Raw genomic sequence first — 25,272 nt, 5'->3', positions numbered from 1 at the left:
GAGGGCTTTCCCGGTGCGGAGGAGCGGGGCGAGTTCCACCCTGCCGGCGCGCCCTGCCCATGGCTCTGCTGCAGCGAGGCGCGCGGGGCCTGCGAGCCCCAAGAAGCCGTCCAGCACCGGGTCTACAACTTTTGTGTCCCATCCCAGAGGAAGTTGCCTGCCGGCGCCTGTGGCCACCCGGGACCTAGCGGTACCTGTGCCCGGAGTTCTAGGCGCACTCCAGACAAGATGGCGCGGCCCGTCCGGGGAGCGCTCGGGGGCCCCACGACGCTCACCTTGCCTGCTCCTCCTGTGGCTGCTGCTCCTGCTTCAGCTGAAGCCGGCATCGGCTGAAGCCGGCCCGCGGGCGCCCTGTGCGACTGCCTGCACTTGCGTTGGAGGACTCGCTGGACTGCAGCGGGCGCGGACTGGCGACGCCCTCTGGGGACCTACCCGCCAGGACACAGAGCCTGTGAGTGCTGCCCTTTCCGCTCTCCCTGAGTCCCGTGGCGCTGTCACTAGGGCATGGCACTGGGCCACCAGGGTTCTTACCTGGGAAGAGGTGCAGATTGGTTGTGTTTGGAGTTGTGTGGGCTGCAGGACTTTGCTTGGGGTGGCAGAGACGAGGTGGTGCATGGGGGGCAGAGAGAGAGAGAGTGCGTGTCAGGGTCTGGAGGTGAGCGAGCATGCATTGCGAAGGTTTGGACTTAAGCAAGTGTGGGTCGTGGGGATCTGGAGGTGAGTGGGCCTGCCATGGGGTTTGGAGGAGGACGATTATGGGTCGTGAATTTCTGAAGGGGGGTGTGGGTATCTTTTGAGAGTCTGGAAGTGAGTGACTCACTTTGGGGTTTGCAGGGTGGGGGGGGGGAGATCAGGGTCGTGAAGGTTTGAAAGTGAGCATGTACCTCTTGTGGGTTTGGAGGCGAGCCAGCATGGGTCTTGGAGGTTTGGAGGTTAGCGAGTCGGACTGGTGGGGTTTGGTGGAAAGCGGTCGTGGACAGTGAATATTTGGAGGTGAGTGAGAAAGCATGGGTCTTGGAGGTCTGAAAGTGAGCAATAGGTGGTGTGAGTCTCTTAGGTTTGTGAAGGTGAGCATGTGCGCCTCATGGGCCCATGGACATGAGCAGATTGTGGATCCTGAGGGTGAGCATGTGTACCTCACAGGGATCTGCAGGCCCATGAGTGTGGGTCCTCTGGGTGTGGAAGTGAGAAGTTGTAGGGGGCTTGGAGGTGAGGCAGTTGTGGGGTTAGTGAGTGAAAAGTGGAGGTGAGCATTTTTGTGTTATGGCTGAGGATGGAGGGCAGGAGAAGTCTGGAGCAGAGTGCAGAATTCTGTGGGGAGGTCTGTGGATATGTTTTTTCCTCTCCCACCTCTTTGGTGTTGGTACTCCTTAGTATTGTAGTGGGGATGAATGAAGGGGACTCCAGTTTTCTACGTGCATTATTTATTAATGAGTGTATGTGTGTAGCAGCCTCCTGATCTGAAGGACCATAGTGACTTGACATGGTTGTGGTGGTGGTGGTGGGGTGTCAAGGGATCCCTTCCAGAAGGTACTCAGGGGAAAGGGAGCTTTTTAAGAGTTCTTAGAAATCTGGGAGTACCCAGAATTTGACCTTTTCTGCTTGATTGGCATGTTAGGGAACTGTGTTCCAGATCCTTCCTGAGTGCTCCTTGGGGCCCCAGTTGTGCTTCATGATCCAGTGGGGTGGGAGTGGGGCCCACCCACTTTTATACTCACACATTTGATGATCAATAAATACCAAACTGGGTATTTCGAGCTTCAGGAGACTTGATTACATTCATTATGGTGTTAACTGATTAGATCTCAAGATTTGAGCAGTGTGTTATTTTTAGTTAACATGGGGTGACACAGCATACAGTATCCTTTGAAAAATATCTGTGCAGTTTTATTTCTGATTAAAAAGGAGTCACCTAGATGTGTTTTCCCTCTAATTTTTAGATGTCTCAAACGATTAGTCTTACTCTGAAGATTCTGTGAGAATATTTATACAGTTTATATTCATGGCAGTGATTCTGCAAGGCAGGAGTTTATCTGATACAATAACATTTCTTGTATTTTCATGGCATTTACACCCTCTAAGTCCATCATGTCTGGAAAATGCTTTGAGCTAGTTTATAAGCCCATGAACCAGATTTTACTGCAGCGAGTTCAAACAATTTCAGGCTGTGGGTTTGAGATAGCAGGAGCCCTGGGGCTTTATGGGACTTTCCTCCCCCCCAAACAGTGCATCTAATTTGGGAGTTGCTTCTAAACCTAGCATAAAGGAAGTCAGACTTTTTAATAGTGAATGTGAATGTACTGTGAATAGAAAGAATAGAGCTGGTTGAGGGAAACATAGTTTCCTTCATAGGGCCTGAAGAAAATTAATTCAGTGCAGTCACTTATAGTAGCGGAGCCACAACTGAGTCTCCCAGTCCCTTTACGAAGGCGAGATTGGCATGGTTCAACTGGCACATTCATAAATAGCACCAGGCACTGCCAAGCCTTATTCCAGCTTCCCAGAACCTTAGAAGAAGCTGAACTTCTTAGAACTCAGATGTTTGATTTCTTTGAAATTATTTTGGGGAGCATGGCTTCAGGAGATCTTTAAATACATTCTACCTTAGACTCTTACCTGTGGCGGAAATTTAAGCACCATATTTAGTCACAGAATGTTGTTGGCTTAAAGGTTCTGAAAACTGAATTATGGCTTATTGGAATTGTGAGTGGGGAGGCAGGGAGGTCCTGGAGGCAGAACAAACCTCCATTCTTGTTCTTTATTGAGGGAAGAGGACCTGAGTTCAGAAGTATGCTGATTTCAATTCTTTTGGAGAAGCTAAAGAGAAAAAAAGGAATTTTTTCCACTTCCCATCCTGTTTATGCAAATTAGAACTTAAACTGAGATATATTTTCTTCTTGCATTCCTTCCTTCCTTCCTTCCTTCCTTCCTTCCTTTCCTTCCTTCCTTCCTTCCTTCCTTCCCCTCCCCCTTTCTTTCTCTAAGTACACAGCTTGTCTAGATGGTCCTTAGGTATTCACTTCTGTCTTTTTCTCTCCTTGCCTTCATATCACATAATCAAGCTCAACAGACCTTGAACATCTGATTTTGAGGGTTTTTTTTTAATAGGGAGTGATTTATGTGTTTGTTTTGTGGGGCTGGGGCTGGAACCCACAGCCTCTCACATGTGAATAAGCACAGGCTCATCCACGGAGCTGCACCCCCAGCTCTCAGGACTATTTTAATCCCCAGACATGGCAGAGAAAATCCTGGAAGGTGCAAAAGCCCTCAAAGTTTAGGACAACTTGAGCTCAGAATCTATTTTTTTTTCTTTTCTCCAGCAAGTGTAGAAGGTGGGCCTTCCTCTCCTCTCAGCAGTGGTGATCTGTGGCTAGTTTCCGTAGCACTATTTTTTTGAGTCAGCAGAGGTCTCTGGTAAATAACACCTGGACTGGTGTGAGTGTCTGGCACACCAGCTCCCAGTGCTTGCAAAACCGTATACACAGCCAGAAGAGCATGCTGCTTCCAGGAAGTGGATTGTTGATGGAACTGAGTGATGGATGCAGAGGCTTGCTGCCCCATGGGGCGGGTGCTCCTCCTTGTTTGGAGGAGAGGAGACACAGAAAGCTAACCCAAATAAGTGTTCTGTAGCCATCAAGGGCTTCCTCATGCAAAATGCCTCTGACTGGCTTCTCAGATTGAGTGCCTGTGTATAGGACATGAGTAGTTTGGCTCCATTGAAGGGCTGTGCTTTGCCTAGGAGAAAAATTAGGCACTCTGATGTGGAGACGTTTGATTTCTTCACATCTCCATTGGAAACAGCACTTAGAAATGACTAAGTCATACTCTGTTCTGCACTGTCCTAAAGACTAGCCAACTTGATATCTTATTGAGTCATGGGTCTCCGGTAGTACTTGGTTGAATATGAAATCTTTTTTATTGTTTTTGTTGTTTTTTTGATACTAAGGATTAAACTCAAGGGCACATAACCACTGAGTTGCTTAGGGCCTCACTTGGTTGCTGAGGCTGGCTTTGAACTCTTGATCCTTTTGCCTCAGCCTCCTGAGCTACTAGGATTATAGGTGTGTGTCACTGCACCTAGTGAGCGTGAAATCTTGTAAGTTTCTTAACTGGGGGGAGGGCTGAAAGCTGTTGACCTAAAAGGAAAAAAACTTAATTTTCTAAAGCTATGAGGGCAGGAACGTGGTAAAATGGAAAAATAGCATGTGGCTGAGTTTCAGAAGACCTTGGGGTTTCTCTGCTGCTGATTGCCAGTGGGATCTTGGGCTGGTCCCTTAATTTCCTATATGTTAAGGGCTGTTTGACTTTCATCTCTACCTGCAGTGCCCGGAAACTTGGGTTGTGTGATGGCAGTGTTTGCAGTGCAGTGCAGTTAGGGTTTATGACTCTGTCCTGATTGAAACAAAGAGGGAATAACATCACAGGATGGTCAGTATTTAGTATACTTAATTAAAAAGTACTCTTTTGGGGGCAATAATGGAGATCAATAATAGGATTACTTTACCACTGAGCTACATCTTCAATCTTTTCTTTTTCTTTTTTTTTAATTTTAAGATAGGCTTTCACTAAATTGCCCAAACTGGCCTTATATTTGTCAATCTCCTCAGGCTCTCAAGTTGCTGAGATTACAGGCCACTGCACCCACCTTTAAAAATGTTCTGCATCCCAGTGGCTTGGAGGCTGAGACAGTAGGGCTGTGAGTTCAAAGCCAGCCTCAGCATCTTATCAAAGTCCTAAGCAACTCAGTGAAATCCTGTCTCTAAATAAAATATAAAAAGGACTCAGTAGTCAAGCACCCCTGGGTTAAATCTCTAGCACAAAATCAAATCAAATAAAATGATGTTCGCATGTTTGATGCCTCTGAGTGGAATCTTTAGATTGAAACCTCAGGCAGCAAAGAGCAAGAGGGTGTGTGGTACGTGTGTGGTGTGAGGGACCCTTGCATAGACCTTTAGGTGTTGTTGAGGAAGAGCAAATATCCCACAAAGAAAGCACAGGTTGAACATTCTTAATCTGAAATCCAAAATAGTCCAGAATCTGAAATTTTTGAGTCCTGGCATGACGCCATGAGTGGAAAATTCCATACTGTGAAACTTTGTTTTCTTTCACACAGATGTATTTTAAAATGGTATATAAAATTACCTCCAGGTCATGTGAATCATAGGTGGATTCATGTATAAACTTGGGTCTCATCACCATGCATACATTTTAAATTCGAAAAAATCTGTAATCTGAAACACTTTTGGCCCGAAGCATTTTGGATAAAGGGTGCTCAACCTTGCTTCCTTTTCCCTTTAGGCTCAAAGTAAACGTTGACTAATTCCAAGCAAGGGGCATGGCAGCTTTCAGAGGAGACCTCTCAATTGTACCTTTCAGGGTGGAAACTCAGCAGCCTAGTATGTAGAGCTCAGTGGTTTCCTTCTGCAATTTTGATTCCCATTCTCCTCCTTTTATTGATCCAGTTCAGACAGAATTTTCCAGTCTCCCTAGATGTGTCTGGGTTGCTTCTTCGTCCAGTGCCAATTTTGAAAAATTTGTTTCCTGTAGTAATTAGACTTCTACAAGATTTACTTACCATACAGGATTTAGAAGCTTTTATTTTCTATGCCTTAAATATCTACATTTCCTCCACATGAAATTTGTTACTGCGTTCAGTGGAAATTCTTGAGCTTTTCTCTTTTTTCTTTTTTCTTTTTTTTGGATACTGGGGATTGAACCCAGCATTGCTCTTCCACCAGCCACATCCCCAGCCCCTTTATATTTGGAGACAGGGTCTCCCTAAGGGCCTTAATAAATTGCTGAGGCTGGCTCTGAACTTCTGATCCTCCTACCTCAGCCCCAGGAGTGTTCACTCATTCGTTATCATGTAAATTTTCCTAAGTTGAAACTCACTTTTGACTTTTTCTGTTTTTCCCCCCTTTAGAACATGTCCTTATAATTTGGAGCTTTGTTTGGGGGTACAGCTAAAAAGCAGTGAAATTGGAGCCACAGTTAGTGGTTTGGAACTTCTTGACAAAAAGTTGAACAGGACTTAGACTACTTAAGGACCAAAGGAAACAGTCCAAAAAAATTACGTTTTCAAAAAAGCTTTTTTTTATATGGTGCTGAGGCGAACCCAGTGCCTCACACATACTAGGCAAGAGCCCCAGCCCCAGGTCCCCTTTGCCCACGTTTTGATCAGGACATTTGTTCTCTGTTGCTGTCAGTTCTAGGAATTCTATATATAGTTATGCAGGTCCCCACCCCACCCCCCCAAAAAAATACCAATCCATGGAGCCTCAAGTTCCTTGTACAAAGGAATGCAATTACTTTGAGGGGAGGTTGAGGGAAGGGTCTTTTCATTAGAAGGAGGCCCCCCCTGTCAGCAGAGTTGGGCCCTTGTAAATCTAGTTTTGAATTTAGGGCCTGGGAGACTTGTGAAAAGAAAAAACCACCACCACCACCAACAAAAGGAGCCGAGGGAGCCCCCAAACTTCTGGGAAAGAGGTCCTCGTTCCTGCCTTGTTGGAACCAATGTTCAAGGGTTGATTTAAAGGAGATGCCACTTGGTAAGTGACGGCTGGCTTCCTGGCTCTGATTGGCTGGACAGGTGCCCCTCTTTTCTCAACCTGGCAGAATTGTGTGCCTAGAACCCTCAGGACAGCACTGCTACCTTGCAGATTCTTTTTTAAGGTGGGGAGAGGAGGGTGGGTACCATAGATTGAACTCAGGGGCACTCGACCACTGAGCCCCATCCCCAGCCCTATGTTGTATTTAATTAGAGACAGAGTCTCACTGAGTTCCTCAGGGCCTCACTAAGTTGCTGAGGCTGGCTTTGACCCTGCAATCCTCCTGCCTCAGCCTTCAGAGCCACTGGGATGAGAGGCAGCACTGCGCCTGGCAACCAAGGAGATTCTCATGCATCTCCTGACCCAGTTTGAATCTGTGAGGCAGAGCCATGTTCACAACAGGCCCATGGCCCTGCCCCGCTTAGCATTAGTTACCTTTGTCCTGATTAATGGCTGCTGGTCCCTTGGTTAGATTTGGGGTTTGTCAGAGGCCTTGAGGGTTAAAGATGAAAATAAATCATAGTGGACAGTGCCTTCCTAGGTGGGCAGGACATCCTCGGAGCACTTTCCTTAGTGTCTGCTATCCCTTTAGCATGGTTTTGAGTTGGGTTGCCCATATTCCAGAAATGACAGGTTTCGGCTGCATCATTTAGATGAGAAAACTGAGGAACAACACCATTAGAGCTGCAGGGGATTTGATTCCAGTGAGACCCAGCAGTGAGCTTCTCTCTCCCTTTGCAGAGTGCCAGGATTTTATTTTTTAAAATTTGTTCTAATTAGTTATACATGACAGTACAATGCATTTTGAAACATCCAACATAAATGGAGTATATCTTCTTCTGGTTGTACATGATGTGGAATCACATCAGTCATGTAATTATGTATGTACACAGGGAATAATGTCCCATTCTTGTACTATCCTTCCTATCCCCCAAACACCCTCCCTTCCCTTTGCTCCCCTCTGCCTAATCCAAAGTACCTCTATTCTTCCCTACTCACCTGCCATTTTGAATTAGTACCTGCATATCAGAAAGAACATTCAGCCTTTGTTTTTTTTGGAATTGGTGTGTTGCATTCACTTAGGATGATAGTCTCTATTTCCCCGCATTTACTAGCAAATGCCATCATTCCATTCTTCTTTAAGGCTGAGTAATATTCCATTGTGTATATATAACACATTATCTTTATCCATTCATCTTTTGAAGGGCATCTAGGTTCGTCCCATAGCTGGGATTTTGTGAATTGAGCTGCTATAAACATAGATGTGACTGTGTCATTGTAGTATGCTGATTTTAAGTCCTTTGGGTATTATGCTGAGGAGTGGGGTAACTGGGTCAAATGCAGTCCCACCAGCAAAGTATGAGGATTACCATGATTTTATCTGTGTGTGTGTGTGTGTGTGTGTGTGTGTTGTGTGTGTGTTTAATCTCCTGAATGTCTCCATGCCTGGCACATGGGAGGTGTCAGTAGTGATTTGTGAAAGTGCGTAGTGATTTGTGAAGTTGGATTAAACTGACCAGAGAGGGCTGAGGATGTGGCTCAGTGGTGGAGCACTTTCCTAGCATCAATGAGACCATGGGTTTAATCCCCAATACTGCACACAGCCATATGACTAAACCTGGACTCATGCCTACAAGCCTTTTATCTCATGGCAGTGGACTGGGTCTTGAAGATTGCAGAAGGTTATTGGTTTGGAGCTGCCCAATTGTACTGGTACATCCTTTATGGTGGGTATATAGGTAGATGCAGGTCATGCCATGATTGTGTACTTAGAGATCAACCCTGTGTTCTTGCCCCATACTTTTGAAAACAGCTTGTCCCATATGAGAAAATCCAGCATACTCTCTGAAGCCAGCAGCTGATCATGGATGGGAAGAACAACAGGAAAACTCATTTTGAGTGTCACTAGAGGATCATGTTATGAAAGAGCAAACAACTAGTAAAATAGGAAAGAGAATTCTTATACTTTTTTATATTTGATTTAGACACAGGGTCTCACTGAGTTGTTTAGGGCCTCAATAAGTTGCTGATGCTGGCTTTGCACTCAAGCTCCTCCTGCCTCAGCCTCCTGAGCCACTGGGATTACAGGCCTCCGCCAGTATGCCTGGCTCTTGTAGTTACTCTGAAAAAAGAAATGCCCGAGTCACCTCCACTTGTGTGTTTCAGGCAACACAACAGGATCCTCCACAGCGTGAAGGGGAGCCAGCTGAAGGCCTACCTTTCCTTGGAAGTGTTGGATCTGAGTTTGAATAATATCACGGAATTCCGGAGCGGCTGCTTTCCCCCTGGACTGTACATAAGAGAGCTGTAAGTACTTCTGTGGCTGGGGCTGTCCCTCTGCTTCTAGGTCAGCTGGAGGCCTCCATTTCCCAGGTCTGTACACAGTCTGCATATTTCTCTTCTGCTTTGGTCAGGTTTTTCACTACCGTGTGACTAAAAAAAAACCCAACCAGAAAATTGTAGAGGAGGAAAAGTTTATTTGGGGGCTGACAGTTTCAGACGTCTCCATCCATAGATAGCAGTCTCCATTCCTCAGGGCTCGAGGGGAGGCAGGACATCATGGAGGAAGAATGTGGTGAAGGGAAGCAGCTCACATGGTGATCAGGAAGCAGAGAGAGACTCCACTCTCCAGAGACAAATAGAGACCCCAAAGCCATGCCCCCCTGCCCCCTCCTCCAGCCACATCCACTAGCCTCCAGCCACCACCCAGTTAATCCCATCAGTAATTCATTCACTGGTTGGGTTAAGGCTCTCACAACCCAGTCATTTCTCCTGGACCTTCTTGCACCATCTCACATGTGAGCTTTTGGGGGATACCTCACATCCAAACCATAACAATTTTTCAGCCCTGGGGATGGTGCAAGGCAGGAGGGATTGGCCTCTGATGCCCACTGATGGAACATTTCCAGTCCCATAGTATTCGTCTGTGTTACACCCAAGGTGGACACCTTGGGCAGGGAGAGGTGGACTCGCCTGTCCAGGAAGCTCACCCCTCAGAGAGAAGAGTTCAAGACTCTGAGGTCTGCCCTGACCATAGAGCCTGCTTTTACTCCAATTTACTGGGCTGCTTCCCAGCAGAGCTCGGAGAGAAGGCTCAGGGGAGCTTAGAGGCCCACACTACAGAGAGAGTGCTTTGCAGACTCTCCAGGCTCTTTCTTCCTAGCGTCACACAGTGATCAGACAGCTCACAGGATCTGTCTGGGAAGGCGGCTCCTGGTTCTGTGTGTTCTCAGGACTGTGCTGATGTGTCTCTTACCTGTGTTCAGGCCCCATCTTACCTGCAGTGTGGATGATAGACAGGAGTAAAAATGATAAAACCTGCAGCACCCCTGGCCTGTGGGTAGGAAAGTGTCGCTCTGGGGAAGGATCTGAAGAGACATTTCCAAATCTGAGTGAGTTTCCATTCCCTTTGTCATCACTGTTTCGGCATCATTTTGGAGCTCATTTGCAAGTCCTGTTTAGAGGTGGTCATGAACAATCCCTTCAGGGAAGATGAACCTTGGCCCCTAGATTTTCCAAGTCATTCTCAGGCTGCATCAAGGTGCCGAAATTGGCCTTTGTTAAGCCTCAAGTGGAGCCTGTCCCAAGGTGTCCAGCTGCTGCCCAACACTCCCTTGCTCAGAACCAAGAAATCACCACCGCTAAATGGAATTGCACTGACTTTCTGTCCCTGCAAGAAAGCAGGAGGGATTTTCTCTTTTGGCAGCTTGTGGCTGCTCTATCTTCATCCCAGAGGCTGTTCTCTAATCTGGAATGTCAAGAAAAAACAGTCCAGCCCCATTTTTAGAGAATCCTCATGTGCCCTGTGCTGGGGCTCTACCTGGTAAAGAATCCAGAGGAGCCTTGTTCCTTCCCCCCAGGGTAGAAGAATCCCTGGGCTTTCTTTTTTTTCACTTAGGTGCTGTTTTTTGTTGTTGTTGTTGTTTGTTTGTTTTGTTTTTTTTTTAAAAAAAACACCAAAATTTTGTCTAGGAAAAGCAGTAAAAAGGGTGTTGAGGGGTAACTTCTCATAGGAATACTGATTTATTTTATTCCATTTATTTTTTTTTCCTTTTATTTTCCACTGCTTGCTATGCTTTGCACACAGTGTGATGCACATGTCTGTGTTGTACACTGCAGTCCATCCACTTGGTATGGTCAAAGGAGATGGCCCTGAAAAAGTATTTCTTTTCTCTTTTTTTTTTGGCAGAGGCGGGGGTACCATGGATTGAACCAGGGGTGCTTAACCACTGAGCCCCATCCCCAGCCCTATTTTGTGTTTTATTTAGAGACAGGGTCTCACTGAGTTGCTTAGGACCTCGCTTTTGCTGAGGCTGGCTTTGAACTCTCATTCCTCCTGCCTCAGCCTCCCGAGCTACTGTTATTACAGGCATGGTATGGCTTTCTTTTTAAAGAACTTGGCTTAGGTCTCTTTAACTAGAGAGTTTCTTTCAGGTATTTAAAATCATTTTAAGGAATTGGCTTGTACACACTTATTATGTAAGTCCAAAATGAGACCTACTTCAGGATTAAAGACTGATTCCCCAAATTGTGGAATGGAATCTGACCTGGCCTCTGAGCTGACTTTGTGCTCTGTGTAGGGCTTTTCTCGGTTGGCCTAGGGTGGCGGGCCAGGTGTGGCCCGAGGTTGGCAGGTTTGCAGCAGGGCTGGGGGTGAAGGTGTCTGATGGACATTCCCGCCTTCTTGGGCCACTAGCCACAGGTGCTGTGTGCTTGTTGGCTGAGTGGAGGTTGACCTTGGACAGTCTTGCCACCTGCAGTGGCAGGGCAGGCTCTGAAGCCTCATGATAACAGACGTCTCCTCGGGAAACCTGTCCCTCTGGGTGTGTCTTAGCGTGTTTTCCCAGCTCGGATCTAGCTGGGTCTGGTGTCTGAAACAGAACAAGGAAGGCCTCCTAAGGCTGTGATATTTTCTCTCCTGACTCGTTCCAGCAACCTGGCCAGCAAGCACATTGGTACCCTGGAGTTGGGAGCATTTGATGGCCTGTCACGGTCGCTGCTTTTTCTTCACCTGAGCAGAAACAGGCTCACCCAGCTTCCTATAAAAGCATTCAAGTTACCCAGGCTGACACAACTGTGAGTACAGAAACCAGCACTTCAATTAAGGTTATAGCCCAATTTTATGGGGGCCAAACTTCCTCAAGGACCTAGCACCGAATGCAACCCCTACTCCCCCACCCACCCCCAGTAAAGTTCTGCATGAACCGTAATTAATGCCCCTATGGCAACACCTAGTAAAAGCAGATTGGAGCTAGGTCTGGTGCCGGTGGCCCACCTCATCTTGCAGGGGTGAGGTCCACTGAATATGGGTCCATGCTGGTGTCCTCCTCGATGACATGAGGAATCCTGCTGGTTAGCTAATGTGGCTAGTGCTTAGGCTGCATGCATTCTGTTTATTTATCTCAGAGATTTTAGTGTTGTTTTTAAAGGTACCCGTAAAATATGTACCTCAGGCTTGATGGTATCCTTGACATTTCTTGAATTTAGCAGGAAGTTAGCATGGCTAGAGGCGGTAAGCAGAAGATGGCAATCTTTTTCTCCTAAATCTTACAAGGTGGATGATTTATGATTGTCTCTTGCTTTTTTTTTTCTTTTTGGTACTGGGGATTGAACTCAGGGTCAGTCAACCACTGAGCCACCTCCCCAGCCGTATTTTGTATTTTATTTAGAGACAGAGTCTCATTGAGTTGCTTAGTGCCTCTCTGAGTTGCTGAGGCTGGCTCTGAACTCACAATCCTCCCGCACCACTGGGATTATAGCCCTGTGCCAACACGCCTGGCTCTTGATTGATTGATTGATTGATTTTCGGCTTCTTTTTATTATTGGAAAAGTAAATATCAGGAAAATAAGCCAGCAGTGGAAATTTGGTTTAAATTGATGAGAACAGTTGTTGAGGCTCAGCAGGGTGTGGATCCTGGGCTGTCTGCGGAGAAGGTCTCCATGATGCTGAGGAGGTTGGGTCACGAGATGCTGCAGAAATACTTTGGGGAAACCAGGGCTGTCCCATTAGCTCTGTGTGTCCTTCCCTGCCCCTCCAGGCCACCCAGAGTCCTTTCGGTCCCCCAAAGCTCTCTAGTACTAGAGCCAGCAAGTGAATGTGTGTGCTTCATGGGGTGTCCCCCACTGCTCTTGCTCACTCTGCCCCATACATGGAGATCCCGACAGATGCCCTGACTGCAAATGTTCTTGCATTTGATACCCGCTGGCTCACTGGCTGGGAAACTCGGCATGGGTGTGTGTGTGTGTGTGTGTGTGTGTGTGTGTGTGTGTATGGAACGTGCACAGGGAGGCTCTGAGCCTGTGGGCTTCTTCTCTTCAGGGACCTCAATCGGAATCAGATTCAGTTGATCCAGGGCCTCATGTTCCAGAGCCTGGACAGCTTGGAGGTGCTGAAGCTCCAGAGAAACAACATCAGCAAGCTGACTGATGGCGCTTTCTGGGGGTTGTCCAATATGCATGTGCTGTAAGTGTGGGTGGGCCCTGGCAGGCCTCCAGCCCAAGGGTGAGGCCGTGGCCTCTGCAACCTGCCTCTGTGGGGAGTGGGGCAGCCTGTGTGTGTCCATTCAGCCAAGCACTAGGTGGAGAGCAGGCCACCTTTCTTTTTTCTTTCTTTTTTGTTTTTTTTCTTTTGGTACCAGGGATTGTACTCGACCCCTGAGCCCCATCCCCAATAAATTTTGTATTTTATTTAGAGACAGGGTCTCACTGAGTAGGTGAGCACCTCACTTTTGCTGAGGCTGGCTTTGAACTCATGATCCTCCTGCCTCAGCCTCCTGAGCTGCCTCGATGACAGTCCTGCTCCACCGTGCCCAGAAGGCCACCTGTCCTTTGAGCCTTGCTGTGGTCCCAACTCAGTGTTTCTGCAGACTCAACCAAATCTGTTGGTGTTTCCATAGCAGAGTAGGAATATCTCTTGGAGGAGGTTTTGTGAATCAGGTCAGGTGTTGCAGGAAGGAGCCCCATTCCTGGGCCTCCTCCCACCCCCCACTTTCTCGCTGTGGAACAGATCCTTCCCCACATCCTCTCCACTCCCACACTCCCCAGGAAGCTCCTTCCCTCCCCATTTTGGGTTTGACAGTCTTCCTTGATGTGCAGGTGGACCCAAAATATATAGTTCATCACAGGAGATTTATTTTTGTCTTGTGAGCTCATCAAGGCACTTGGTGCAGATGTGCAGCTTTTTTTTTTAAGAGAGTGAGAGAGAGAGGGGGACAGAGAGAGAGAGAGAGAGAATTTTAATATTTATTTATTTTTTCTTAGTTCTCGGCGAACACAACATCTTTGTTTGTATGTGGTGCTGAGGATCGAACCCGGGCCGCACGCACACTAGGCGAGCGCGCTACTGCTTGAGCCACATCCCCAGCCCAAGATATGCAGCTTTTATCAAGAGAACGTTATCTTTGGCCAGATGTGTCCAATATCAGAGCCAAGGCCTGCCAGAAACAAAGGCAACATTTCAAAAAAAGGCAGAGGAACGCAATCTGCTGTCGTTCAACATTTAAATTTGTTTATTTTTCATCAGAGGTGATGCCTCTGCGTGAATGAATCAGATAGTAAACAAAGCAGCTGCTGCCCACCCATTGTCCATCCCCTCCCTCCACCTCCCTCCCCATCCCTGTTCTTCTCTCAGCAGACAGTTGGGTCTCAGCAGTTCCTCTTGGTTTTCCTGTTTGTGGTTGGTTACTTCCAAGTTGACACACCTGCACCAGTATCTTTATCCACTTCTTTCCTTCACTACTTGTCTTTATAACTTAAACCAAGCCCAAAAGCTTAGGTCCAGGCCCCACAGAGTACTGTGCAGAAGCATCTCTGCTTTGCATGACCAGGATGCCAGTGGCTTCTCCTCCTTTGCCACTTCAGCTGGGCTGGAGCTCTGTGGTGCATATTCCAGAACACTCTTCCTTTCTCAAGCCTATCATTTAGAATCTGAAGTTCTAAGTTGATGATGGTCTGAGGATGAAGAGAATTTTCAGAAGAAAACAGTGTGAGGCTCTACCATTTTGTTTTTATGTGGAATGAATTTATACAAATTAGGGCGGGTGATGGTGGTGTGTGCCTGTTATCCCAGTGGCTCAGGAGGCTGAGGCAGGAGGATTGCAAGTTTGAGGTCAGCCTCAGCAACTTACAAAGGTCCTGTCCAGCGAGACCCTGTCTCTAAATCAAATATAAAAAAGGGTGGGGGTGTGGCTCAGTGGTTAAGCATCCCTGACTTCAATCCCTGGTACCAAAAGAAAAAAAGAGCAAAATGTGCATCGGTAACTTCCATGAGAGAAACCAGGTGTCTGGGCAGAGTTGTCATTGGTGAGGATCCTGAGACGTGAGGGAATGGCACACGGATACTCTTCATTCAATGGGGTCATATCCCGAGAAGCCCACTGTGAGCTGAGGATGTCATAAGTTGAAAATACACTTAATTTCTAGTCCCCAGGGCATCCTAGCTTACAGCACAACACATGGTAGAGTGTCAGCTGTTATCTCTGGTGACCACAGGGCTGACGGGGAGCCATCTCTCTGCCACTCCCAGCATTGAGAAAGGATTGTACCAGGTAGGAAAGATCTAGATTTGGAATTCCAAGTGGAGTTTCTGCAGAATGTGTGTTAGTCTCCATACCTTCATAGAGTGCGGACATCACAAGTTGGAATATTGTAAGTCAGGAACCTACTGTGCATACTTAATGAGTTTGTTGGGAGCCAGATTCTCACACTGCCCACAACCCCGATGTACATTCTGTATTCCCTCTCCATATAGCGCCGTGAGGTGGATTCTTCTGGATATTTCCATTTCACAGGTGTTCAGACTCATTAAGCCATCAAAATGGCAAAATCAAGATTTAAATCTTGTTGTCATGGAGCCAGGAGTAGTGGCACACACCTGTAATCCCAGCTTCTCAGGAGGCTGAGGGAGGAGGATCATGAGTTCAAAGCCAGCCTCAGCAACTTAGCAAGGCCCTAAGCAACTCAGTGAGACCCTGTCTCTAAATAAAAAATATAAATAAGGCTGGGGCTGGGGCTCAGTGGTTAAGCACTCCTGGGTTCAATCCCTGGTACCAGAAAAACAAAAATCATACAGTCATTGGATCCCAGAGCTAATGCCATGTCTCCTGGCACAGTAGATTTTATCAGTTGGATGAGGATAAGGGCTGCCTCCCTTTTCCCCTTCTCTCTCTGTTCCTCTTCTGGCTTTGCCCTTGCTGAGAGCTCCTCTGCCCACTCATCTCTCTGGTTCACTTTGACTCAGCTAAAACTGACTTATGGCTAACGTCCCCTGCTCTTCCGAACTTTCTGAGTATGTCTTGGCCTTCAGACCCTCCACTGGGGTCTGCCCGTCTTCTCTCCATCATGTGTGTGCACACCAGGGGGTCTCCAAGCTTCCCTTGTGCTCTTACATCCTCAGTGTGACCACCGTGTATAATTGGAGTGCTGACCAGGCACACTCTTGGGTAAAGGTCGGACCCCTTGACCCTGGCGCTGTCATTGCAGACACCTCGAGCACAATAGCCTGGTGGAAGTGAATAGCGGCTCCCTCTTCGGCCTCATGGCCCTGCACCAGCTGCACCTCAGCCACAATTCCATCTTGCACATCCACCGAGGCGGGTGGAACTTCTGTCGGAAGCTGTGTAAGTTGTAAGTGCTCTCGGCTTTGGTGTGTGGAGGTGGATCCTCCAGAGCCCAGAGAGCAGTGGACTAGAAAGGGGTGCAGGCCTCGGGGGCAAAGGCAGCTCAGAGGCAGGCCTGCCAGTGGCCTTGTTCTGGCAGAAAGAAGGATAGATGTCCAGACCAGCCAGGCCCAAAGCTGGACTATCAGGGCTTTGAGCTCCAGGCCCTTTCTACATCCTAATTTTGGATTAATAGAGGTGTAGCCTGTCGGTCCTCATGAGGAGCCTCTGTCCCCAGGGATTTCTTGGGTTTGGAAAAAGCTCCTGAAGTCAAGGGCTCTGTCTGTGAAGGGCAACCTAAAGAACCCTTCTCACTGTAGCTTCTTGGAGAGGGATGGTACCTTAGGCCTCTGGGCCATGGTGTGGCACACCTGTAATGCCAGTGACCTGGGAGGCCAAGTCAGAGAATCACAAGTTTGAGGCCAGCCTCGGTAAACTAGTGGGACCTATCTCAAAAAAAAAAAAAAAAGAAGAAGAAGCTGGCAATGTGGCTCAGTGGTAGAGCACCCCTGAGTTTAAGCCCCAGTATCAGAGAGAGAGAGAGAGAGAGAGAGAGAGAGAGAGAGAGAGAGAGAGAGAAACAGTGTGTTTGAACCACACTGGGAGCATGAACAGAGCAATGGCGACCCGCTGACTGTGAAAAAAATTTGTGTGTCCTCAGCGCTTGTATCTCGGTCAGCTTCCCCAGGGACCTGGCTCTTCTCTTTACCTGTCGTGCCTGGTGGAGAAGGTGAATGTGAATGGAGGCTCACAGCCCCCCTCCCACCCCGCATCCCTTTTGAAGATCCCTAGGCGAGACACCCAGGCTGGGCCTGAGAGCACCTGAGCTCACTGTTGCCCAAGCTGAGAGCCACAGTGGTGACCCCTGGAGAGGGAACCTGGGTCCCCTCTCTGTCCTGCATGCACAGCTGGAGCTGCGTAGCCGAGGGTTGGAGAATGTGGCCATGTTTCTGTGTCTGCACCCGTTTCTAGATCTCTGCTTGTGTTGGGGGAACAGGTCCTTGCTAGGTGGAAATTTTCAGTTTTAAAATGCTCTAGTTTAGTCCGGTTGGGTTTCTTTATTTTTCAGGAGAGTTTGGGAGGGTTTTCTCCTTTCCCACTTGTCGTAGGCTTGGCTCATAAAAATTGTTACTTAATGTGAGCAAGTGTTACAGGTGCCAGGCACACTCGCGGGGGCCTCGGAACTTCATGCTGCGCTCACTGCCAGAGTCCTTACCCGGTCCCTCCCGTTGTGTGTCCCTTGCATCAAGAGCTCATATGCATCCCTTTGGTGACCTGGCGTTTTGGTCTCTGTGGGTCAGTGGTCAGAGTGTGTGCCATGCAGCAGCCTGCCTCTCCCTCCTGCTCACTGCCCTTGGATTTAGGGTGTTAGATTCGCCCTCCTGGTGCTTTAGGGTGCTGCTTCATCTCTCTTGAGGTATTGGATGACAAGCTCTTTGCTCAGGCAGGGACCGCATGAGGGGACTCCAGGGACGCGTGGTTCTCTGTTTTCCTCGGCCAGGAGCCCTGGGGAAGCAGGGCAGGTGTTGAGTCCCACAGTCCTGAACCTGTCTATTTCCTAGGGTGAGGAGCCACCATCCTGCTACTCGGCAGAGGGTGTGTGACCTCCTTGGAGAAGCTGTGCTTCAGAGCCTTGATGGGGCTTTGAGTTCCCTGCTCCCCTTTCTGGCTGTGGACCGCTGTCTGCTGTGCCCTTTAGAGGGCCCGGGGGTCACTGATGCGTGCCTTGACCAGTTCTAGAAGCTTGCCGTGTTCTCAGGTCACCTCAGAGCCAGGCTGAGGGTTGCTTTCCCACCCCTCCCCTAAGCTAAATTCCTTAATTGCAGGTGAGGATATAATTTCGGTCTCCTGCCAGGTCCTGTGACTGACAGACACCGTGACTTATTTCTCCAGCAGGGAAAGAAGGCTGCCTGCTGCCCCCTTTAAAAATCCATTAATCTTCACTGATACTATTTTTCTTCTTCCTGACCCATCCCAAACTTCCCATTTTTCAAACAGAGGTGACCCATATGCCAAGTGATCAGTGCCAGGGTTGTGTCAGAAATGCAAGGGTGTCTGGGAGGAGGGTTGGAGTCTCACATGCAGGCTAAATGGGTGATTTGGGGCGTGTCCTGTCCTGCTCACAGGGAGGGTAGGTGACACTCAGGCCAGAGCCTCCAGCCTGAGGCTGAGGCCCTGCAGTGGTTATCCCAGGCAGGGATGCATGGCGCCCTCTGCTGTCCAGCACGTGGAGTGGCAGCATCTGATCCACAAGGGACCTATGGTGTCCGGCCTCTGCCAAGAAAGGTCTGAATCAGGACCAGCCTAGACACCAGCAGGGAGGTTTTGTATTACGTGACCTTGTGCCGTCCTCACAGTTTAACCACACCAGGACCTGCATGGCCATTCCCGTTGTTAGACCAGGTGGATGACCTAGCTGCACATTCACTGTGAGATACTCCCTGCCCACGGAGATCCCATGGGCTGTTGTAAGCAACTCCGTGAGGCCTGATAATGACTTCAGCCCTTCCACCTCCCCAGGATCCTGTCCTTCAACAACCTCATGTGGCTGGATGAGAAGAGCCTGGCCAAGCTAGGCAGTTTGAGCATCCTTCACCTCAGCCACAACTCCATCAGCCACATCACTGAAGGCGCCTTCAAGGGACTCAAGAACCTGTGCATCTTGTACGGCATTCACTGTGGGGGTAACCAAATGACAGCGTCCTGGGCAAGAGAGCAGAAGAGGGCAGAGCCGGCACCCCAAAGGCCTCTCTGAGAGTTCTATGAACTCCACTCCCAATGGCTTTGGGTGGGAATTGGACTCCAAGCTGATGTGTTATGTGTGCATAGCTGATGTTGAATGTCTCCTTCCCCTGGGATGGTGCCTGAGGGAATGACAACCCTATAGTGTGGTGTCACCAAGCAGAAGCTGCACATTGTGCCTGTCAGGACACTGGGTCCTGCTGTTGAAGTGAACGTCCCCAGGTGGGCAGCCACTGCCACACTGTCCCTGCAATCATTTTTTTTTCTTTGTATACCAGTGATGGAACTCAGGGGCACTCAACCACTGAGCCATGTCCCCAGCCCTATTTTGTATTTTATTTAGAGACAGGTCACCTAGGTGAAAGGAACACTCCAGCAGCACCAGGAAGAGCTAGATTGAAGAACTATCAATGGCTGGGCTTGAGGGACTATCTGAGCTCAAAATCTGGAACAAGGAAGGGAAACGTCCACCCGGTGGTCACAGAGGGCTCTGCTGCTCTTAGTGGGAAAATACCTTCATTTAGGCCTGGCCAGTGGAGAGCTAGGAAGGACCTCAGGAGTAGCTCACCTCCCCATTCAGAGGCAGATCCAGCAAGACCAGCCTCTCAAGCTCTCCAAAGGCAGACCCAGGCCACCTCGCAGGATCTCCACATGGCTCCTCTGTGCTGGAATGCTCCACACTGCCCAGGGAGCCCCACAGACTGGGGCCAGCCCATCCAGATGGGGCAATGCAGTGTGATGGCCACATCTTCCAGCACAGCCATGCCACAGAGCTCCCAGTGATGCTGGGAGAAAACCCAGCAGAGGAGGGGATCCAAGCAGCATGGTTCCCTCCTTAAGTGGTCACTCAACACTAAGCACAGGTGGTCAACCTAGAGCTGTGCACCAAGATCTGCTTTTCTCTTTCCCGTCTAATGCATAAACCTTCGCACAACATGACAGCAGAAAAGACAAAACAGTATCGTGAACCCCAGGTGGCTACCACACACCCCCATGTGCTTTTATTACCTTCTCTGTTTTTCCTCACTGAGAGACTACCCAGCCTGTCTTTTGTGATGCTATTGCCTGCCTCACCCCCAACCCCCTTCAGGGGCCTTTGGAGACAGAGGGCCAGGTGGGATAAGTGTGTGTCCAATGGATTTTATTTGTTTGTATTAGTTATGTAGGACAGTAGAGTGTACTTTGACATATCATACATATGTCAGATCATCTTGGAGTCTAACTTCCCATTCTTGTGGTTGGACCTGATGTGGAGTTTCCCTGGTCATGTGTTCATATATGAACACAGGAAAGTTCTGTCCCATTCATTCCACTGTCTTTCCCATTCCCATCCTTTCCCTTCCCCTCATTTCCCTTTTTCTAATGTAATGGATTTCTATTATTCCCCAGCCGCCCTTGTTTTGGGCTAGCATTCACAAATCAGAGTGAATATTTGACCTTTGTTTTTTTGGGATGAACTCATTTTACTTAACACAATAGTCTCTAGTTCCATCCTTTTACCTGCAAATGCCATAATTTCATTCTTTAAGGCTAAGTAATATCCCATTGTGTATGTATACTGTATTTTCTTTATCCATTCATCTGTTGAAGGGCACCTAGGTTGGTTCCATAGCTTAGCTATTGTGAATGGGGCTGCTATAAACATTGATGTGACCGTGTCACTGTAGTATGCTGATTTTAAGTCTTTTGGATATAGACCAAGGTGTGGGATACCTGGATCAAATGATGGTTCCATTCCAAGTTTTTTGAGGAATCTCCAGACTGCTTTCCAGAGTGGTTGCACCAATTTGCAGTCCCACCAGGAATGTATGAGTGTGCCTTTTCCCCACATCCTTACCAACACTTATTGTTAGTTGTATTCTTAACGATCACTATTCTGACTGAAGTGAGATGGAGTCTGCAGGGGGCCTTTGTAGGCCCTAAAGTGCATGCACTTTCAGCCTGTCATTGCTCCTGAATTCTAATAGAGGGAAAAGTGTTTCCTCTCAGAAGGGGCAGGACTGTGTGTGTCCGCCCTGGGATCTCAGTGCAGGTCAGCTTCCCCTGCCTCTCACTAGACAGGCTGACTGTACATTCTTTCTCCCCCCTTTTCCCCCACCCTGTCTCTTCCTGGATGTTTGGAATCTGCAGGACTCTGTTTGGGAACAAGATCAATTCTGTGGCTAAGAGAGCATTCTCGGGGCTGGAAGGCCTGGAGCACTTGTGAGTATCTTGCCAGACCTTGCCTGACCCCCAGGCCTGCCAAGGGTGGCCACCGCAAAGTTAGCTAGGATTGAATGGCATCTTTGTAAACTGAGAAACAGGCCGTTTAGATGCGGCAGCTGCGTCAATGCTGGTGCTTATCTTGCCTGTGCCAGAGCAGTCACAAAACACATGGCCAGTTGGTGTGATTCCCATGAATGCAGCTGGTGTGCGGACAATACCTTCCTCCCTCCGCTGCCCTGTGTCACTGCTACCCCCGCTCCTACCTGGGCCCTGGTCTCCTCGCCACCCCCACTAGGTCAGCCAGCAGAGTGACACATACCGTACCACCTGGGAGCTTCTCTGGCTGGCCCTGGGGGTAAGGGGACCAGCCAGCCCTGAGACCTTCACATCCTTCTGGGGTAGCTCCTTCGAGTGGGTGGGCTTGAGTCTTTTTCCTCTTTGCACCAAGTTCAACCCCTGCACCAAGTTCAACCTCGGTTCTGCTGGGAGAGCCTGTGGCAGTTGACTTGCTGAGCAGGCCTGCACCCGCCTCTGTGCTGCCCTTCAGACAGGTTGGGTCCCCGTGTCACCGCACGTGCTGTGTCAACACGTGTGAGAGCCACCTCCTGTGGAGTTATCACCTCTGGGTCACCTGAAACCAAGGCTGTCACGGAAAACCTCCGCGTCTCCTGGCTCAGACATGGGGCTGGCTGGAAGGGCACCTGGGGTTTCTTGGCACAAGTCCTTGTGTTGTGTTTCAGGGACCTGGGAGAGAATGCCATCAGGTCTGTGCAGCTGGACACCTTTATCACGATGATGAATCTTAAGGAACTGTAAGTACCGAGGCTTCCTGGGGCCCTTGTGAATATGAGGAAGAACTTCCAGAGTAACAAACCCTTGTAATTGCTTTACACTCACATTTTTAATAGCTATGATCGTTTATGGGTAGATGCAAGTTAAACTATTTTAAAAAATACTATGGGGAAGCTGGCTTGGTGGTGCATGCCTATCATTCCAGCAGCTTAGGAGGCTGAGGCAGGAGAATTGCAAGTTCAAAGCCAGCCTCAGCAACTTATTGAGGCTCTAAGCAACTCAGTGAGACCCTGTCTCTAAATAAAAAATTAAAAGAGCTGGTGATGTGGCTCAGTGCTTAAGTGCTCTGGGTTCAGTTTCAATCCCCAGTTACCCCCAGTCCCCAAAAAAGAAGTGGTGCTTATTTGGGATCAATAGGTAGAAAATACCTTTTTTTTTTTTTCCTTTGGTGGGGCGGTACTGAGAATGGAACTCAGGGGTGCAACACCACTGAGCCACACCACCAGCCCTTTTTGAGACAGGGTATTACTAAGGAAGAACTGAACCTTTTCAGAAGCTAGGGCAACCCCCACCCCAAGCAGACAAAACAAGTTCTGGCCTCAAACTTGAGATCCTCCTGACTCAGCCTCCAGAGTTGCTGGTATCCCAGGTGTGCACCACACACCCAGCGACAATCTTTTTCTTAAAGGGTGATGTTGTGAATATTTTGGACCCTGGGCCACAGGGTCTGTGTAGAAACTCTTTGGCAAGGTTGTTAAAGCATAAAGCAGCCATAAATAGTACATAAGGGAACAGGTGAGGCTGTGTGCCATTGAATTTGTACTGCACAGCAGCAGCAGCCTGCAGGCTGTGGTGTGCTAACAGCTGTTTTATATAATGTCAAGTATATTCTTTTCTAAAAAGAGGGTGATCACCCCTTTAGTTACCCCAGGGACACGTTCTTTTCACTTGGGTTTTCTTAAAGGGAAAAGCCCGCATGGAGAAGGGCTTATTGAAGGAGCCGGGTGGGTTCAAGCAGCAGGGGCACTGATGGATGCTCAGAGGTGGGGTGCCACGTGACTGACTGGGGCTAGAGGAGCTCCCCACTATCATGGCCCAGGCAGAGCGATGGCCTCGCCTCCTTTCCCATTGCCACATGCCACTGATTCTGTGGCCAGTAAGTTCCATCTGTAATGTCAGTCCCCTGCAGGTCTCACTGAGTGAGTATTCTGAGACATTCCTACGAGATGTCAGATGCCAGAGGGTGGTCATCTTTGTGCCCTGACCTAATCCCATTCCTGAGGCCACTCCAGGTGGACCCTTGATTGGGGCAGGGAGGGTAGGAATGGGGAAAAGGCCCAATCTCCGTGGCTAAGAGCCCAAGAGGGCAGGCAGCATTCCTCTGAGAAGAGGGGGTACTCGAGCACTTGTCCCATGAAGAGCTTGTGCTGGGAACTTAAGAGTGCTCTTGCCAAGGAGGATCAAGAACCTCCAAATGGGAGCTCACGGCAGGCTCACTGGGGCCATGTGGCTTTGTGGAGAGCCACACAGGGAGGGAGCCTTCTGGGCTTCTTCCCTACTTTCAACCATGGCTACTCTTCTCTTGTCCATCTGGGTGAGACAGATTCTGAGGAACAGATTTCCCCAATTTCTCTTCTTGACAAATTATTCTGCACTGGATGTAGGGCTGGATACTGAAAAAGCAAGTAGAGGGGAATGTTGGTTTATAAAAGATCCCTGGGCTCAGAAGGCTGAGGCACGAGGATTGTGAGTTCAAAGCCAGCTTCAGCAACTTAGTGAGGCCATAAACAACTCAGCGAGATCCTGGTCTAAATAAAAAATAAAAAGGGCTGGGGATGCGGCTCAGTGGTTAAGCGCCCCTGAGTTTAATCCCCAATGCCAGAAAAAAAAGTCCAGATCTACTGGGATGGGTGAGCATGATCTGTGCAGTTCGTAACAACTTTTCTCTCCATGAAACTTCCAAATGAGTCAGGAGTCAGAAATAACTGATTAAATGGGAAAAGGGTATCTGGGGAGAAAGAAGGGAGAAAGGAGAAAGATTCTTCTTTTAGGTTCTTAGGAGACTGTTGTCTAGTGGGGAGAACAAAACCCTTTAGAAGTTTGGGCAACCCGTCCCCACCCCCACCTCACAAAGAAAAAAAACCAACAAAACCCCACTCTGTCTGGCTCTGGCACTGAGCCTTGGTCCCCACCTGGGTTCCCATCAGTCGCTGCATGGACCCAGCTAGGGCTGGCCTGGGCCCAGTCCTCTGGAGGGCTCAGAGAGTTAATTCCCATTTTTTCTTCCCAATGGCACAAGACAGGTTGTGGTGTGCATTTTGTGGACCTCTGGGTAAATTTCCACAAGGGATGATTAGAAACACACTTCTAGTTGGAGTCATGAAAATGCACCCTCTTAGCCAGTGAAGTATTGGGGTGGCTAGGAAAGGGAGCAGGAGAGGGGGTTGTGTCTGTTGGCAGCTGCGGAGGTTGAGCTTTGCCCGAGTGCTGAAGATGGGCAGGAGTCAGTGGAGGCTGGGCAGCTCACAGTCCCCTCCTTCTAGTCAGCCTGGCCTTTGTCTCTAACTTATGGGGTGATGTGGCCAGGCTGTCCTGGGCCCTGGCCCAGGCTCTGCCTTCAGGCTTTCCAACGCAGTGCCTTTGGGAACTGCAGAAGTGCCCCTGAAGTTTGAGCCTGAGGAGATTCTGATAGTGGGAGTTCCCACTTGCTCTTCACCAGGAAGGTGAGGTCCTGGCGCAGCGAGCCAATCACAGGAGCTGTGCCTGGGACACTCTCCTCCCTGCACAGGAGTGAGGTGGGCCATTTCTGTTCATCAGCTGCCCTCCCACCCCTAGAGTAACTCCTTAGCAGGACGCAGAATGTCAGCTGCCTGATAAATACAATCCAAAGCTGCAGGCCTACTCTATGGTCTGCCCTGGGCCTGGCCTCCCTATTATAATGGCTTTAAGATAAATCATTTCAGTTTTCAGAGAAGTACCTTCTGACCTTACCTCTGGGAATGATGAGGAAATGGGTTGTTTACTCTTCCTTGCTGATTGCTAGTTTGACACTTTCTTTGCTCATTGGAAGTCCTTGGGAGGCTGAGACAGAAGGATTGTGAGTTCAAAGCCAGCCTCATCAACTTAGTGAGGCCCTAAGCAACTCAGTGAGACCCTGTCTGTAAATAAAATACAAACTAGGGCTTGGGGATGTTGCTCAGTGGTCAAGAGTCCCTGAGTTCAATCCCCAGTAACAAACTAACAAACAAACAAAACCACATTCAGAGTGAAAGAGAACAGAAAGCTGGTCTCCATGGTTGCTTTTCTGGTCTGAGGGATGCAGCAGCTGG

At 48.7% G+C, this 25,272-nt stretch overlaps 1 protein-coding gene across 1 annotated transcript in view; it reads left to right on the top strand.

Annotated features, from left to right (window-relative positions):
- The first annotated feature begins 228 nt into the window (after positions 1-228).
- Positions 229-25,272, top strand: part of LOC101973143 (leucine-rich repeats and immunoglobulin-like domains protein 1) — a 40,857-nt gene continuing 15,813 nt past the window's right edge. The window contains 11 exon segments of the mRNA XM_078037132.1: positions 229-255; positions 257-379; positions 381-451; positions 1,058-1,246; positions 8,715-8,855; positions 11,481-11,624; positions 12,868-13,011; positions 16,029-16,172; positions 18,725-18,949; positions 21,077-21,148; positions 21,892-21,963. Coding sequence (XP_077893258.1) covers positions 229-255; positions 257-379; positions 381-451; positions 1,058-1,246; positions 8,715-8,855; positions 11,481-11,624; positions 12,868-13,011; positions 16,029-16,172; positions 18,725-18,949; positions 21,077-21,148; positions 21,892-21,963 — 1,352 coding nt within the window.

The sequence above is a fragment of the Ictidomys tridecemlineatus genome, unplaced genomic scaffold (assembly GCF_052094955.1).
Source record: "Ictidomys tridecemlineatus isolate mIctTri1 unplaced genomic scaffold, mIctTri1.hap1 Scaffold_61, whole genome shotgun sequence".
Taxonomy (NCBI): domain Eukaryota; kingdom Metazoa; phylum Chordata; class Mammalia; order Rodentia; family Sciuridae; genus Ictidomys; species Ictidomys tridecemlineatus.
This window is presented reverse-complemented; position numbering and strand designations above follow the sequence as displayed.